This window comes from Peromyscus maniculatus, chromosome 1 (assembly GCF_049852395.1).
Source record: "Peromyscus maniculatus bairdii isolate BWxNUB_F1_BW_parent chromosome 1, HU_Pman_BW_mat_3.1, whole genome shotgun sequence".
NCBI classification, from domain to species: Eukaryota; Metazoa; Chordata; class Mammalia; order Rodentia; family Cricetidae; genus Peromyscus; species Peromyscus maniculatus.
Window position 1 is genome coordinate 25,040,001 of NC_134852.1, and position 18,096 is coordinate 25,058,096.

General features: G+C 49.0%; 1 protein-coding gene across 1 annotated transcript; it reads right to left on the reverse strand.

The window, feature by feature from the left end:
* Positions 1–6,561: 6,561 nt before the first annotated feature.
* Positions 6,562–16,906, reverse strand: C5ar1 (complement C5a receptor 1). Its single transcript, XM_006991485.4, has 2 exons — positions 16,768–16,906; positions 6,562–8,869 (listed from the first exon to the last, which is right to left on the reverse strand). Exons 1-2 carry the CDS (start codon positions 16,768–16,770, stop codon positions 7,811–7,813), a joined length of 1,062 nt encoding a protein of 353 aa, XP_006991547.2. The 5' UTR covers positions 16,771–16,906; the 3' UTR covers positions 6,562–7,810.
* Positions 16,907–18,096: the final 1,190 nt, after the last annotated feature.

Here is an 18,096-nt window from a genome sequence, read left to right on the forward strand (position 1 = left end):
CAAGAAGCCGAGCCCAGGTCCTGAGGGCTTCCATGGAACCTAAAATGCAAGTCCTACCCCTCTCTGGGCCTCCATTTTTTTTTTCACCTGTAAAATGGAAATACATTAGCAGGTGTGGGAGAGCATGTTGTCATTGCAGACTCTGGAGGCAGAGGCAAGGAAGATCTCAAGCTGGAGACCTGTCTGGTCTACACAGTCAGGCACTGTCACAGAACACTGGGTAGGTGGTAGTGGGTAGGTGGGGACATACTTGTCACACAAGCATGTGGACCTAAGGTTGAATTTCTGGAAGCCACATAAAAGTCAGATGCAGTAGCACATGCGTGTGATTCCAGCATTCGTAGATGGAGATAGTCCAAGGAGACAGGAGAATCCCCGGAAACATGTGGGCCAGCTAGCCTGGCCTCTGCCACTGCAAGCAACAAGAGACTGTCTCTAGCAGAGTAGAAGCTGAAGGTCTAGAATAAGGCTGTTTTCTGACCTTCGTGTGCAAACTGTGACTCCCAGGCCTGTGTGCATGCAGACTTGAAATGAATAAAACAAAACAAAACAAAACAAAAAACCAGTAACGACAACAAAAGAAGTTGACCAATAGTGGCTGTTTTTGGTTTTGTCTTGTTTGTTAGAGACAGAGTCTCATGTAGCCCCGGGGTGACTCAGACTCACAGAGATTTGCCTGCCTCAGCATCCCAAGTGCAGGGATGAAAGGCATGCCCAGTTCTAGAGCACACTATCTCAAAACACACACCCACACACATGGTGCAGGCTTAGGATGCTAAGCAAGAAGACACGGCCTCACCAGGTGATGGTGGCACACGCCTTTAGTCCCAGCACTCAGGAGGCAGAAGCAGGTGGATCACTGAGTTCAAGGCCAACCTAGTCTACAGAGTGAGTTCCAGGACAGCCAGGGCTACACAGAGAAACCCTGTCCTGAAAAGAAAATAAACAAAGAAACAAACAGAAAAGAAGACATGGCCTCGACCTTGACATTGGAATCTCTTCACTCAGCAGTTTTTGATGTCATATTTCTCTCTGAGCCATGCTTAAGGCCTTGAGGGGATGTGCTCATGAATTCTTCTATTGGTATTTAGAGTGTTAAGTCATGTTGTTAGAGGAAGCTGCTTCTGGGTCAAGAAGCGGCAGACTCTGTGATCCAGGCCTTTCTCATCCCGAGAGGTCTCTGTGTTCTCTACATCTCAAGTAAAGTTTCATGGGAAATTACCTGGTCAACAAATGAGCCAAGATGATAAAAGTCCTGGAGCATGGCTAGGTGGTAGAGCCCTTGCCTAGAATCCCCCAGTGAGGGGCTGGGGGTGTGGCTCAGTGGTAGAGCCCCTGCCTAGAATCCCCCAGTGAGGGGCTGATGGTGTGACTCAGTGGTAGAGCACCTGCCTAGAATCCCCCAGTGAGGGGCTGGGGTGTGGCTCAGTGGTAGAGCCCCTGCCTAAAGTCTCCCAGTGAGGAGCTGGGGTGTGGCTCAGTGGTAGAGCCCCTGCCTAGAATCCCCCAGTGAGGGGCTGGGGTGTGGCTCAGTGGTAGAGCCCCTGCCTAAAATCCCCCAGTGAGGGGCTGGGGTGTGGCTCAGTGGTAGAGCCCCTGCCTAGAATCCCCCAGTGAGGGGCTGGGGTGTGGTTCAGTGGTAGAGCACCTGCCTATAATCTTCTAGTGTATTGGTTATTTCCTGAGCTGTAATAAAATACCATGACCAAAAGCAATTTACAGAAGAAAGAATTTAATTTGGCTTATGGTTCTAGAGGGTAGTCAATAAAATCGAGAAGCCATGGCAGCAGGCGGGTGGAACAGGAAGCTGGTTGATCACATTTCCACCCACACGCAGAACACAAAGAAAGGATTCAGGAAGTGAGGGGAGAATACAAATCCCCCCAGAGCCCACCGCCAGTGACCTACTTCCTCCAGCAAGGCTCCAATTTCCAAAAGTTCCATAACCTCCTCAAACAGCACCACCAACTGTTCAAATATAAGAGCTTATGTGGGACATTCATCATTCAGTTAATAACGGGCAGTGAGGAGCTTGGGGTTCAATGATAGAGACAAAGAATGTGAAGAGTTAGTGGAGAAAAAAACACATGAAACCAAGTGTTTTCAGTTATATCCTTAAAATCCAGGACCTCAACATATTATGGAGGAACTCTACCTCTGAGCCACATTCCCAGCCCCTCACTGGGGGATTCTAGGCAGGGGCTCTACCACTGAGCCACACTCCAGCCCCTCACTGGGGGATTCTAGGCAGGGGCTCTACCACTGAGCCACACCCCCAGCCCCTCACTGGGGGATTCTAGGCAGGGGCTCTACCACTGAGCCACACCCTCAGACTCAAGGATATTTTTATGCTGATCACATATCAAATGTTATTTTATATAGGTTAATAAAATACATAAACAGTCGCTGGAGCTACAGCTCAGCTGTTGAGTGCTTGCCTGTGGGTGGGCATGGTGGCCCACACCTTGGAACCGTCTTTCCAGCCCCCTCCTTTTCTTCCACCTCGGTTTTTGAGACAGGAGCTCTCAACGGGATCAGCCTAGGCCAGCGGCAAGCCCTAGAGATCCACCTCCACTGTGCTGAGGTTACAGGTGCTCACCACGGTACCCACGTTTGTACGTGGGTTCTGGGCCTGGGATTCAAGTCCTCATGCTTGAGGGGCCAACACTACCCACTGAGCCACCTCCCAGACCCTCACAGCTCATCCCAGAAGACTCTCATACAATCCACCAGCTTCCTGGACGTGAGCAGTCTGAGGGTCCCAGAGGTCACCAGGACAAGGGAAGGCTCTGGCCTCAGGCTTTGGAGCCCTGCATCTGAAGAACAGATGGGTGTGCCAGACCCAAGGGTGCCGAAGGCCGGGGCTGGGGGAGGGGAGAGAAAACACTGGAGTCCACCAAGCTCTCAGCCCACTTCCTTCCCTGGTCACTTCCTCTTCCAAGCCCTGTTGACAAAGCAGATTCCACAGGCCACACCATTTGGCAATCCCAGGGACTCTCTGCCAACTTCTGTTTGTGGCAGAGTTAGTTAACCCCAGCCTCCTGGAGTCGCCACCTGGATCCCCTTCATGACCATCACCTGATGTATGTCCAGATTTTTCTGTTTTCTTTTTTTAACTTTTTTTTTTCCATATGGGGCATGAGTGTCTTGTTTGTATGTGTATCTGTGCACCTCATGCATGCCTGTGGAGGCCAGAAAAGGGCATCAAATCCCCTGGAACCAGAGTTACAGACAGTTGTGAGCCACCGAGTGGATGCTGGGAGCCAAACTTGGGTCGCCTGGAAGAGCAGCCAGTGCTCTTAAACCACTGAGCCACCTCTCCAGCCCCTCTCTTTGTTTTGTTTTTGGAACAGGGTTATCTCTGTGTAGCCCAAACTCACAGAGCTCCACCTGGCTCTGTCTTTCAAGTGCTGAGATTAAAGTTGTGTGTCACCCGCACGCCTTTAATCCCAGCACTCGGGAGGCAGAGGCAGGTGGATCTCTGTGAATTCGAGGCCAGCCTTGGTGTACAGATCGAGTTCCAGGAATGTCTCCAAAACTACATAGAGAAACCCTGTCTCAAAAACAAAAACAAAAACAAAAACAAAAAAAAGGCTGAGATTACATATTACAAAAGAGCACATTTGTGCCAGGCTGGGTTTTTTCTTTTTTTTTGGGGGGGGGGGGGCGTGGTATTTGAGACAGGCAGGATCTCATGTAGCCCAGGCTAGCCGCAAATTCACTGTGTAGCAGAGAAAGACCTCGGACAACTGAGCCTCCAGCCTCCACCTCCTAAGTATTGAGGTTACTGGTGTGTGCCATCATGCAGGGTTGAGTGTGTGTGTGGGGGGGGGGGGAGGTGTGTATTTGTTTTGCTGTTTTGTGACCAAATCTCACTATGTATCCCTAGCTGACCTGGAACTCACTATGTAGACCAGGTTGGCCTCAAACTCCCAGAAATCTGCCTGCCTCTGTGTCTGGAGTGCTGGAATTGAAAGCACGCACCACCACACCCTGCCACCATTCAGGGTTTTATTCACTGTTGGCGACTGAACCCCAGGCTTCATGCACGCTAGGCCAGGACCCTACCTATTGAACTGCATCCTACCCTGGGCCCAGCTCTCTTTTTATTTTATATGTATGGGTGTTTTGCCTGCAAGTGTTTGCACCATGGGTGTGCTTGGTGTGCATGGAGGCCATTACAGACCATTGGGAGACACTATGTGATGCTGGGATCTGAACCAGGTCCTCTAAAACAGCAGCTCTCAACCTTCCTAACGCTGCGACCCTTTAATACAGTCTCTTGCTGTGGTGACCCCCCAATCATAAAATTATTTTCGTTGCTACTTCATAACTGTAATTTTGCTACTGTTATGAATCATGATGCAAATATTTTTTGGAGGGGGCTGGAAAGAGGGCTCAGCAGTTAAGACCACAGACTGCTCTTCCAGAGGACCCAAGTTCAAGTCTCAGCACCCACATGGCAGCTCATAATTGTCTGTAATTCCAGTTCCAGGGGATCCAACACCCATGACAAAACACCAATGCATATAAAATAAAAAAATTTATTAATTAAAAATATTTTGGGGTGGGGACAGCGCTGGTGCAGGCCTTTAATCCTAGCACTCGAGAGGCAGAGCCAGGCGGATCTCTGTGAGTTTCAGGACAGCCTGGTCTAGAGAGCGAGATCCAGGACAGGAACCAAAACTACACGGAGAAAGCCTGTCTGGAGAAACCAAATATATATATATATATATATATATATATATATATATATATATATATATATGTGTGTGTGTGTGTGTGTGTGTGTGTGTGTGTGTGTGTGTGTGTATGTATATATATATGTATATATGTATCTGTATATATATATTTGGATATAGAGGTTTGACAGAGGGGCTGTGACTCTTTGGCTGAGAACCACTATTCTAAAGGAACAATAAGTACTCTTAATCACTGATCCATCTTTCTATCCACGCCCCCTCTCACCCTCCTACCCAGGACCAGATCTTAAAACAGCATGTCATTCTGGATATACCACTTACTCTCTGAACCAGGAAGCTCAAAGGTAGTCAGGGACAAAGATTTGGGGTGGGATGCTTATGGGAAGCAAGGGGGGGTGGTCACAGGGGACTCCCTGAAGGAGGGGACACTTGGCAAGAAGACAGAATGGGAGCAGGGATGGACAGCTAGGAGACGAGGGGAGAGGTGAGGCATGGACCCAGGAGGGAGAAGACAGAGGACCTGGAGCAGCCGGGTGTGTGGTAGGAAGGAGGGTGGGTCCCCACTGGGTGGACTGAGAGGACTGGCGTGGTTTTTCCTGGAATGGAGAAACAAGGAGAGGAAGAAGTTTGCAGAGGACATCTGGGCCATGGGTGAGGAGGTCAGGAGGTCAGGAGTGAGAAAAATCACAAGAGAGAGACAACTTGGAGTGGGGTGGTGTGCACACCTGTAATCCTAACATGTGGGAGGTAGAGGCAGGAGTATCAGAAGTTCAAAATCAGCCTCAGCTCCATACCCAGCATAAAGCTAGCCTGGATGAGATCCTGTCTCAAAAATAAATCTCAACCCCATAGACACCATCTAAAAAACAGAAGAAAGTCCAGTGTGGTGGTGCACGCCTTTAATCCCAGCACTCAGGAGGCAGAGGCAGGTGGAACTCTGTGAGTTTGAGGTCAGCCTGGGCTACAGAGCAAGTTCCTCCAGGAAAGCTGGGACTACAGAGAGAAACCCTGTCTCAAAAACAAAAACAAAACAAAACAAAAAGTTCCGGTGAGGTCAGTGTCACTAGCGCAACAGAGGTAGAAGCCAATGGTCACAGATCCACTTGGAAGAAGGGAGGACCTGGCAGAGCCAGACTCCAGTATCTTACTTCATTTATTGTTTGTTTGGACTTCGTGAGACTTTGTGAGTCTCCCTGGGTAACCCACGCTGGCTTCTAATGCTCAGTTCTTGTTCCTGAGGCTCCCAGGTGCTGGGGTGCAGGCTTAAGCCCCCACAGCCATGTTTTCTCTTATTGAATCTTTCTTTTTCCCTTTTTTAGTGTGCTGACCAGAAAATTCAAAACCATTTACCCGATTGCCTCATACTTCTGGGGTTGTCCCATACATATTTTCTTTTCTTTTTTTTTTTTTTTTGGTTTTTCAAGACAGGGTTTCTCTGTGTAGCTTTGTGCCTTTCCTCGAACTCTGTAGCCCAGGCTGGACTTGAACTCACAGAGATCCTCCTGCCTCTGCCTCCTGAGAGCTGGGATTAAAGGCGTGCGCCGCCGCCACCACCACCGCCCGGCTTTCCATACGTATTTTCTAGCCAACACATACACTCTCGTGCATGTGTTCTCTAAGCTGAGATTACACATTACAAAAGAGCACATTTGTGGCCAGTGATATAACTCAGCAGGGAAAGGTGCTTGCCGGCAAGCCTAATGACCCGAGTTCAATTCCCGGGACCCTCGTAATTGAAATGAGAGACCCTATTCCAACAAGTTGTTCCCCTGGCCTCCACACATACGCCATGGCATGTGCCCAGCACCATCCCCCATAAAATAAACAAATAAATGCTTTTTAAAAATTAAATAACACATTTTTGTACCTTTTTTCTTTAGATCTTTATCACGTAAGCCATGCACAGCTGTTTTTTACAAAGCTTGGATTCCACTGAATACCATTCATGAAGAGACAACGTTGTAGAAATGAAGGATGGGTTAGACACAGTGGCACAGGCCTAGAATCACAACACATGGGGGACAGAAGCGGGAGGATTGGGCCAAGGTCAAACAGGGCCACATGAGACCTTGTGTCAAAAAAAGAAAGAAAGAAAGAAAGAAAGGAAGGAAGGAAGGAAGGAAGGAAGGAAGGAAGGAAGGAAGGAAGAAAGAAAGAAAGAAAGAAAGAAAGAAAGAAAGAAAGAAAGAAAGAAAGAAAGAAAGAAAGAAATAGAAGATGTCGGACGGTGGCTGGTTGCCTAGAGTCTGGGGCGACACAGTGGCAGTTTGCTTGAGTGGCATTTGAGAGCCCTGGATTCCATTCCCAGTGCCATTAAAAAAAAAAAAACAGTAAGAATAAGAATAATGAATGACACAAAGTTCTCTTGTTCTTTGGTTACCCTGCCCCCAGAGGTCATCATTATTACATGTGCATCTGCCCAGGCAAGCCAGTGGACAGTACAGCAAAGGTCTCTCTTAGAAACGAAAGCCAAGTAATATATCTTAATGTGACGTTTCTCTTCAAAGGAATTTATGCCTATAATTGCTGTTGTTTGGTTTTGCTCTTTTTTTTTGGGGGGGGGCCTCACCAACTCCCAAATAAATCACACGACGGAGGCTTGTTCTTAATTATAAATGTCTGGCCTTAGCTTGGCTTGCTTCTTGTCAGTCTTCCTTAACTTAAATTATCCCATCTACCTTTTGCCTCTCGGCTTTTCCCGTTCTCTTACTTCTGTAAATCTTACTCCTTGGCCTGCTGTATAGCTGGATGGCTGGCCCCTGGAGTCCACCTCCTTCTCTGGATACTTCTTTTTGCATCCCAAATTTCTCCTTCTGTATATTCTCTCTGCCTGCCAGCCCTGCCTAGCCTTTCTCCTGCCTCGCTATTGGCCATTCAGTTCTTTATTAGACCATCAGGTGTTTTAGACAGGCACAGTAACACAGCTTCACAGAGTTAAACAAATGCAACATAAACAAAAGTCACACACTTCGCAATATTCTACAACATATAATCCCAGGGTTCAGGAAGAGAAAGGAGGAGGAGGAGGAAAAGGAAAAAGAGAAGGAGGAAGAAACAAGGAAGAGGAGGGCGGGAAAGGAGCCGCTGGGCCGGTGGCGGTATGTCCTCTACACGGCCTGACTCTTTAGGGTTGGGGTGTCCACCGTGGAACGAGTGAAAGACTTGCTGTCCCTGGCCACCGAGTCCTCAGAGAGCACATTCCGGATGATGCTGGGGAGTGACCTGCGAAGTCGCCCTTGGAAGCTCTGGCCGGCCACTACGTAGATGATGGGGTTCACACAGCAGTTGATGTAGGCCAGAGACACGCACAAGGAGTTCAGCCTCTGCACCTTCAAGAAGGTGGGCGAGGACTGGGGCAGCCAGCCCATCATGGCCCCTGTGACCTGGTAGGGCAACCAGAAGACAAAGAAACAGGTAACCACGGCCACCACCACCTTGAGCGTCTTGGTGGAGCGTGTGGCCCGGCGACTCCAGGTCCTCAGCAGGAGGAAGGTGTAGCAGAGGCTGAGCGTGAGCAGAGGCAACACAAAGCCCATGATCAGCCGCAGCATGGTCACAGCCCTCTCCTTGTGGATGCCACCCTTCCCATAGTTAATGCCACATGTCCGCTTCTTTGAGAGGAAATCTTCGTGAACCTGACGGAACAGGAAGGACGGGATGGTGAGAAGCAGTGCTAAGGTCCAGGCCGCTCCACAGGCCATCCACGCCAGGCGGGTCCCTCGGACCTTCTGACACCAAATGGGGTTGAATACCAGCAGGAAACGATCGGCGCTAATGGTGGCCAGCAGCAGGATGCTGGCGTACATGTTGAGCAGAATGAGTGAGGGTAGGATTACACAGGTCTGGTTGTTGAAGGGCCAGTTGTCATACTTTATAAGGGCCACGAATAGGACAGGCAGTGCCGCGCAGGAGAGGAGGTCGGCCACCGCCAGATTCAGAAACCAGATGGCATTGATGGTACGTCTGGCCTCAAATGCTGTCACCCACACCACCAGGGCGTTCCCGGGAACTCCCACCAGGAACACAGCCGAGTAGATGATCAGGGCTACAATATCCCCAGGATGCCACAGCTGAGGGGGACCACCATCCACAGGCACATCAAAGTTGATGTTCTCATCAGGGTAGTTATAATTGCTGTAGTCAATGGCGCTTTTGTTTGTGGGTTCCTAAGCAGAATCAAAGAGGTAGACAGTGTGTGAGTTGGCATACACATCCCCGGGGGACTGGGACCCTACCCCATCTTTCTGAGTCTCAGCTCTTCCGTGGAGATGCTGAAGGTCTACATAACCAGCCATTTGTAGTTTTTGTTTTGAGACAGGGTAAATTACCCAAGCTGGTCTTGAATGCAATCTGTAGCCTAGGCCAACGTGCAATCATGCCGTCCCTCTTACCTCAGCTGCCCAAGGGACGATAGTACAAGCAAGGCCCACCATACATGAACATCAACGCAGTATTGGGGGGTGGATGGAGCTGAGACAGGGTCTCACTCTGTAGCCCAGGCTGGCCTTGAACTCACAGAGATCGGCCTGCCTCCGCCTCCCCAGAGATAGGATTAAAGGCGTGCGCCTCTATGCCTCACCAATGAGATTTCTTTAAATTTATCATTGCCTATCTGTGTGTCCACATGCATGTTGCGGCACACACATGGAAGTCAGATGATAACTCTGTTGTCTCCCTCAACCTTTATGTAGGTTCTCGGGTAGAACTCAGGTCTCCAAGCTCCGGGGTGAGCATGTTCCCTGCTAAGCCATCTTACCATTGATGGGGTTTATTTTAACTGTGTGTGTGTGTGTGTGTGTGTGTGTGTGTATGTGTGTGTGTGTGTGTGAGTACAGGTGCCCTGGAAGGCCAGAAGAGAGCATTGGACCCCCATGGAGCTACAGGGGGTTGTGAACTACCCTACCTAGAAGCTAGGAACTGAATTCCAGTCCTCTGGCAACTACTCTTGACTGCTGAGACATCTCTCCAGCTCCTGGTGAAACGTTTTAAAGGATCAAAATGTGTGTGAGGATTGTCATGCGTACAAGCTCAGCACGAGCTATGTGGCCAGACACTATCCCTCCACACCACACACACACACACACACAATGATTTTGTTGTTGTTTCTTTATTGTTTAGTGTTTTTTTATTTATTATGTATACAGTGTTCTGTCTGCATGTAATGCCAGGAGAGGGCACCAGATCTCATTACAGATGGTTGTGAGCCACCATGTGGGTGCTGGGAATTGAACTCAGGACCTCTGGAAGAGCAGTCAGTGCTCTTAACCTCTGAGCCATCTCCCCAGCCCCTTGTTTAGTGTTTTGACAGACTATACACCAGGCTGGTCTCAAAACTCACACTATGTAGCTGAAGATGATTTCAAACTTTGGGATTGTCCTGCTTCCACCTCCCATAAACTGGGATTACAGGTGTGTGCCCTGAACTTGGAACAATATCCAAAGTTGAAATAAAGATAGGACAATGTCGTCTATTTCAAAACATGTCATTATTGGAAGTGAAGCTTCATTCTGTGGTTGGCATGCCCAGTGGGGTGGGTTCCCACAGGGTGACAGTGTTCACCAGAGTGACAATGTAACCATGATGTGTAAGGACATTGGGCAATGTGGGCCTTTGAAAACAGCGGTGGGTGTCTTGTGGCTTTGTGGCTTTCCTCTAAAACAGCAGTTCTGAACACGTGGGTCACTTCCGGGACTGAACGACCCTTACACAGGGGTTGCCTAGGACCATCAGAAGACACAGATATTTACATTACAACTCATAACAGTAGCAAAAATCACAGTTATGAAGTGGCAACGAAAATAATTTTATAGCTGGAGTCACCACAACATGAGGAACTGCATTAAAGGGTCACAGCATTAGGAAGGTTGAGAAGCCCTGCTTTAAAAGTTCTTTTATTAAACCAGGCTTGATGGCTCATGACATTCAGGAGCTGGAGGCAGGATGGGGGGGCAGTCAGTGCTAGCCTGCATGACATGAAACCCAAACTCAAAATTTAAAAAAAATGCTGGAGAGGAGGGAGCTTAGGAATGTGGATAGAGTGCTTACCTAGTATTCATGAAGCCCCGGGCTCCAAACCCAGCACAATACTGGCTTTGGAGTCACCCCCTGGAGTCCAGACCCACGCTGCCCTACCTGAAACACATGTCCCTCTGCAAATGTCTCCTGCTCTGAGCCTCCCTCTCATCCCTCCTTATCTCCTTGGAAGCCCAGCAATCCATCCATTTCCCAAACCTTCAAGCTTCGGAACTCAAGAGTCGGAAGCAGAGGCGGTGTTTGGGGCCAGCAGAAGGCAGAACAAGAAATAAGAATCAGGGGGCTGGAGAGATGGCTCAGCCATTAACACGAGCACTTGCTACTCTTGCGAAGGGCCCGAGTTGTTCAGTTTCCAGCACTGAGGTGGCAGCTCACAACTGTGCAGATCTCTGGTGCCAGAATCCAACATCTCTTGACCTTGGCAGGCTCCTGTGAACACGTGGTGCACATACAAGCACACATGCACACATACACACAAAACTGATAAACACGCTTTTAAAAAATAGAATTGTGAAGCCAGGCAGTGGTGGCGCACACCTTTAGTCCCAGTGCTCAGGAGGCAGAGGGAGGCAGATCTCTGTGAGTTCGAGGCCAGCCTGGGTTACCGAGTGAGTTCCAGGAAAGGTGCAAAGCTACACAGAGAAACCCTGTCTCGGAAAAAAAAGAAAGAAAGAAAGAAAGAGAGAGAGAGAGAGAGAGAGAGAGAGAGAGAGAGAGAGAGAGAGAGAGAGAGGAGAGAGAGAAGCAAAAATAAAAAGAAGAATAGGAGTAGATTTTGAACCAGATGTAGTGAGATGTGCCTGTATAACCCCAGTACTGAGGAGGCTAAGGCAGAAAAATGAGGACTTCCAGACCAGCCTGGGCTACACATTAGGTTGAAGGCCAGCCTGAGCTACATAACTAGACCCCCATCTCAGTAATAATAAATAACAACAACAACAAAAGAAAGTAAGTATGGAATTTCTTGTATTAGCCTGGCAGTGGTGGCACACACCTTTAATCCCAGTACTTGGGAGGTAGAGGCAGGCAGATCTCTGAGTTTGAGACCAGCCTGGTCTACAGCGTGAGTTCCAGGACAGCCAGGGCTACACAGAGAAACCCTCTCTGGGGGAAAAAAATTCAAAGGAGAGAGTAAAACTGCTTGAAAAATAACCCTGGGCCCCAGCCACTCACCCTACTCTGATTCCCGCTGAGCTCCATATCTCCTTCCTACTCGCCACTCTGGCCATCCCCAAGGTCCCACGCTCAAGTCACTAAAGGGTTAATTCTAGGCCCAACTGGATAACCTCACACTCTGCCCCTCAGGGTACTCTCAAGTCCCCAGACAGGGGTTGACTGTTTCTCCTAGAGATCCAGCTCTCACCGTCCTTGCTCCGATGACTCAGACCTCTGCTGCAGGCTTCTCTAAACCCAATCTCACACTGTCAACTGACCCCCTCCCTTCCTGGCTGATCTCACCCTGTCCTCTTCCTGGCTTCGTGAGACAGAGAAAAAGACGCTGATTCTAATCTCTACGGTTTCCTGGAGCTCCCAGATACAAACATCTCAGGGAGCTTTGACCTTGACAGAGTCCCTGTAAAGGGAGGGGCGGGATTGGCTGAGCGTGGTGCACACCTGTGATCCCAGCACCTGAGAAGCTGAGGCAAGAGGACCTTGAGTTTGAGACCAGCCTGGGCTACCAAAATTCTGTCTCAAAACATAAAACAAGGAAGGAAGGAAGGAAGGAAGGAAGGAAGGAAGGAAGGAAGGAAGGAAGGAAGGAAGGAAGGAAGGAAGGAAGGGAAAGGGAGGGAGGGAGGCAGGGAGGGAGGGAAGGAAGGAAGGGAAAGGAGACAGAGAGAGAAGGAAGGAAGGAGAGAGAGAGAGAAAGAGAGAGAGAGAATAAAAAAGAAAGAAAGAAAGAAAGAAAGAAAGAAAGAAAGAAAGAAAGAAAGAAAGAAAGAAAGAAAGAAAGAAAGAAAGAAAGAAAGAAAGAAAGAAAAGAAAGAAAGGGAACTTTGGAACTACCCGAAGTATTCCACCAAAGGGATTGAGTGAGTTAATGGGGGCATCAAGGCAACAAAGTATTCTTCAACTTTGTGTTAAAAGGAATGAGGAAGTTGTTGATAAACTGATACAGAAAGATCTCCGATATCTAAGAAAAAATTTGTAAATAGGAAATAAGAGTGGGCAATGAATGAAATATATTACCTATAAAAGGAAGAATGAATTCTGTGTGTGTGTGTGTGTGTGTGTGTGTGTGTGTGTGTGTGTGTGTTCATTCATGTCTGTATACACAGACTAGCTGCACACGCTTTAAAGTAATGGTTGCCTCTGAGGAAGGGACTGGGGCTCGGATATTAAGATAGCTATCCCTGTGGCTTACATGGCTCTTCTTGAACGTGGAAAACAATACCTCCTGTAGAAACGCTATTATACAAGATACCCCTGCCTCTCCATACACACAGTGTCCATGTCTGTGGATACAACTAATCAGAAGGTCAAACATATTGGGGGGGGGAGAAAAATAAGTGGGAAAAAAGAAAAAGAAGGGGATGGAGAGATGGTTCAGCAGTGAAGAACACTGTTTTTGTGGAGGACCTGATTTCATCTCTCAGCACCCACAGTAATCTCACAACTGCCTGTAGCTCCTGCTCCAGGGAGTCTAATACTATATTTTGCCCTCTGGGAGCACCCTCACATGTGTGGCAAACAGACACACATAATTAAAAACAAATCTTATAAAAACAAATAAATAAATGATATGAAAACAGTTGCTTAAGGAATATGACAAGAAAAAAAAATCTATGCATAGATTTTACAGAGGTGGGAGGTGGAGCAGGACAGGAAGACAAAGCCATCCTTGGCTACATAGTGAGTTCCAGGTTCAGCCTGGGCTACGGGAGAACCTATTTCAAAATAACAATATTTAATAATAATAATGTGGGGCTGGGGATGTAGCCTAATCGTAATATGCTTGTCTGCAATTCTTGGGAAGATAAGAAGGCTATTTCTTTTTCAAGCAGATGTCAACCAGTCTGCTAGCCAGATGTTTACCTGGCCCTTGCCTCAGAAAACATCCCCTCTGCAAGAAGAGAGAAAATAACTAACTGGGGCCAGGGTGAGAAGGGGGCATTTAAGAGAGCCAAGGAGCTGTCCAGGAAAACATCCGGGAGAAAAAAATGCTCGCGCTCGCTCTCTCTCTCTCTCTCTCTCTCTCTCTCTCTCTCTCTCTCTCTCTCTCTCTCTCTCTCTCTCAGGTGTTTCCATGGAGGTGGAGATGCTCTTGTCTGTGAGATCCAAGATGGCAGCTGCCAGCAACCCGAGAGTACTGAGCTTTGGAGACTGAGTTGGAATATCTGAGGAAATGATCTCTTAAATGAAATCTCTAAAATTAAATTTAGAGAGAAAGCATGTGACTGACGGTTGCCGGGTGGATCGGCACTGAGCATCTAGGGATTGAATGTCAGCACCAGGCTGTTTGGGTGTGTGTGCTTAGTAACTGAAAGCACTGTGCGATGTGGGGTCCTAAGGGGTCCTAAGTTTTCATGCTTTTTTTTGTTTTCTTTTTCTTTCTTTTTTTTTTTTTTCTAGACAAGGCTTTGTGTAGCCCAGGCTGGCCTTGAACTCCTGATTCTCCTGCCTCTATCTCCCAAGTGCTGGGGTTACAGGTATGTGCCACTGCGACCAGCTTTCACTACACTTTTCAAGTATTATCTCATTTAACATATATGGCAAACCCCCCCCTCCCCCCGCCTGAGTGCTGCCGCTGTGGCCATTCCCAGTCCACAGATGGAAAAAGAGAGGCTCTAGATATGCTAGGAACCCTCCCAAGTCGGCTCAATGAGGAAGAGCAGAGATAGGGGAGGAACCCCAAGAGAATGGGGTGCCAGGTGGGCTGGTACACCCCTTTAATCCAAGCATCTTGGAGTTTGAGTCCAGCCTCATCTACATAGAGAGTTCCAGGACAGCCAGGGCTATGTAGTGAGACTCTTTCTGAAAAAGGAGAGAGAGTAAGAGAAAGAAACGAACAAGAGCCTAAGTCCCTGTTGAGAGAGGATGAGACTGCCCATCCGGAGAGTACATGTCTGTTAAAAGGGCTGCGATACCCTTGAAATACATGGGTATTCTGTATCCCCCATACTGATTGTTTACTTATGCAGTGAATCGAAATGCTTAGCAAGATGACTGGCATGCAGTAAGCACTCAATAAATGCCATTTCACAATATTAAAAATTATTCATTCAAAAGAGATAAGAAAAAATATGTATAGGAGCTAGGTATGGTAGTACAATGCCTGGAATTCCAGCACTGGGGAAGCTGAGGAGGGAGAATCATGTAATTAAGACTATCTTGGACTAGTGACATCTTGTCTTAAAAGATCAAGGACTGAAATGTAAACTCAGTGGTAGAGCCCCTGCCTAGAATCCCCCAGTGAGGGGCTGGGGTGTGGCTCAGTGGTAGAGCACCTGCCTAGAATTCCCCAGTGAGAGGCTGGGGGTGTGGCTCAGTGGTAGAGCCCCTGCCTAGAATCCCCCAGTGAGTGGCTGGGGGTGTGGCTCAGTGGTAGAGCCCCTGCCTAGAATCCCCCAGTGAGTGGCTGGGGGTGTGGCTCAGTGGTAGAGCCCCTGCCTAGAATCCCCAGTGAGGGGTTGGGGGTGTGGCTCAGTGGTAGAGCCCCTGCCTAGAATCCCCCAGTGAGGGGCTGGGGGTGTGGCTCAGTGGTAGAGCCCCTGCCTAGAATCCCCCAGTGAGGGGCTGGGGGTGTGGCTCAGTGGTAGAGCCCCTGCCTAGAATCCCCAGTGAGGGGCTGGGGTGTGGCTCAGTGGTAGAACCTCTCCCAGAATCCCCCAGTGAGCTTAGCCATAGAGCACTGGTTTAGGAATCCAGAGCAACAGCCCCCAGCCCAAATCAGGAACTCTACAGGTTGAGGGTCAGTAGAGGGACTCGGTGCTGGGAAACACCTTGTGTAGAAAGGAAAAAGAACAGTAGGCCCTCCCTGTTCTGGAAACCCCAATTGCTCAGGGCAGAACCAGAAAATGACATGGACCCAGGGATGAAGAAAGCTCACAACTTGCCTGGTCATCGAGTTTTCCATTTCCTCTTTTGTGCGGATGAAGCAAGGCCGTGTCGTGTGTTACTCTCCTAGCCCACACCACCACCTTAGGGCCCGGGCATCGAACGGGACCCGCTTAGAGGGACGTGGACTCTGGGTTCCAGGCCCCCTCTAACTTCTCCAGTAACGACCACTCTGCCAAACTGCTGTCAGGACTTGGTTTGCTTGTTTGTGTGTGTGTGTGTGTGTGTGTGTTTTGAGAGAGGGTCTCATTCTGTAGCCCTGGCTGTCCTGGAACTCACTCTTAGACCCACCTGGCCTCGAACTCAGAAATCCACCTGCCCCTGCCCCCCTGAGAGCTGGCATAGCCAGCGTATGCCACCACACTGGGTGGTTTGTAAAATTGTATTTTTGTTGTTGCTTTTCTGAGACAGGGTCTCATGTAGCCCAGGCTAACCTCAAAATGACTATGTAAGATTGAACCTCCAACTCCTCTGCTTCTACCTCCCCCCCACACCACCACACCCAGTCTTACAGGATGCCGGTAACTGGACCCACAGGACTTGCAGCACTCCCACCAAGCGCTCTCACACCTGAGCTGTATCACAAACCCATTTGTCTTTTAACACAATAGCTCACGGTGTAGCCCAGGCTAGCCTGAAACTCACTATGTAGCCCAGGCTGGCCCGGAACTGCAGCACCGTGCCTAGGCCTCTTAAGGGCTCAGATTACAGGTGTAAGCTACCACGCCCAACATGGAGAACTTCATTTAAGAGAGCCAGCGCCAGGGTTTTCTGTCCTGAAGACCCTTCTCAGCCCTACAGCCCTGTGAGGCTGCTGCGGTTCCCATAACTCCTCTTAGTCCTTGGCCACATCCCGTCCTCAGAGTATGAGCTCGGAATGCAGGTGGGAGAGGGCAGATGAAGAGAGATTGAGGAAGGAAACGGGCAGGCAGAGTCAGATAAGGAGAGTGAGGGGGAAGGGAACCCACTCACCATGTCCTGGCTCCTCCCGGGGTCCGTAGTGACCAAGACGGACGCCTGAAGGTCCCGTGTATCGAATGGGTCGTGCTTTTAAAAGCCTCAAGAAGAGATGCAGGCAGCTGGGAGGAAATGACTGTCTTGTCCCTCTGGGGTGCTCATTGGTCACAGTCTGGCTCTTCTAGCTGGGGCTCCCTCCACCGGTGTGCACCCAGAAAACCCTCGGCACCACCCAGTGCCACCCAAGCAGAGGAGAAAAGTCAGACTTGGGAAAAGGAGGAAGTCTCTGGCCCCAGAAGGGAAAAAGGCAATGTTCAGAGCCTCATCCCCTTTGGGGATGCAGCTGGCCTCGGTTCCCCCATCTGAGGAGGATTCTGCTTCAACTGAAGGAAGTCTTGGGGCTCCTGGGATTTCCAGAGAACAGGGATGGTGACCACAGCCCCAACCTCCCAGCCGGGTGGCCTTAAAATTATTTATTTATTTATTTATGAGTGCTCTATCTGCCTTATGTACACCTTATGCCAGAAGAGAGCATCAGAACCCATTATGGATGTTTGTGAGCCACCATGTGGGTGCTGGGAATTGAACTCAGGACCTCTGGAAGAGCAGCCAGTGCTCTTAACCACTGAGCCATCTCTCCAGTCCCAACCAGGTGGCCTTTATAGCTAAAGTACACATGGGGCTGTAGAGATGACCCAAGTCTTGGGGCTACCTCCCATGGGAGGTGGGTGGGTGTGATAACACACACCTGTAATCCTAGCACTCAGGAGGAGGCTGCGGCAGGAGGATCACCCTGGGCTGCAGAATGAGACCTCATCTCAAATAACAAAAGCATGGTAGCTCCGTTGGTAAAATGTTTGCCCAGCGTGCACAAAGCCCTGGGTTCCACTTCCAGTACCACACAAGGTCTGATGTAGTGGTGCATCCAATCCCAGCACTCAGGAGGCTGAGAGAGGAGAATGAGAAGGTCATCCTCACTGTAGAGTACAGTTCCAGTCTAGACTAGGCTATTAAGGCAGGGGTTCTCAACCTTCCTGGAATACAGTTCCTCATGTTGCGGTGACCCCCAACCATAAAATTATTCCATTGCTACTCCATAACTGTAATTTTGTTACCGTTATGAATCATAATGTAAATATCTGACATGCGGCCCCAAGGGGTCATGACCCACAGGTTGAGAACCACTGCTTTACAGGCAGGGAGAAAGTTTTAGACCAGGCACCATGGCACACACCTGCAATCCTACCATTTAAACTGAAATAGGAAGATCAAAAATTCCAGGCCATCTGGACTACATAACAAGGACCGAGTCTCAGAAATAACAACCAAAAAAAACAACTGAAG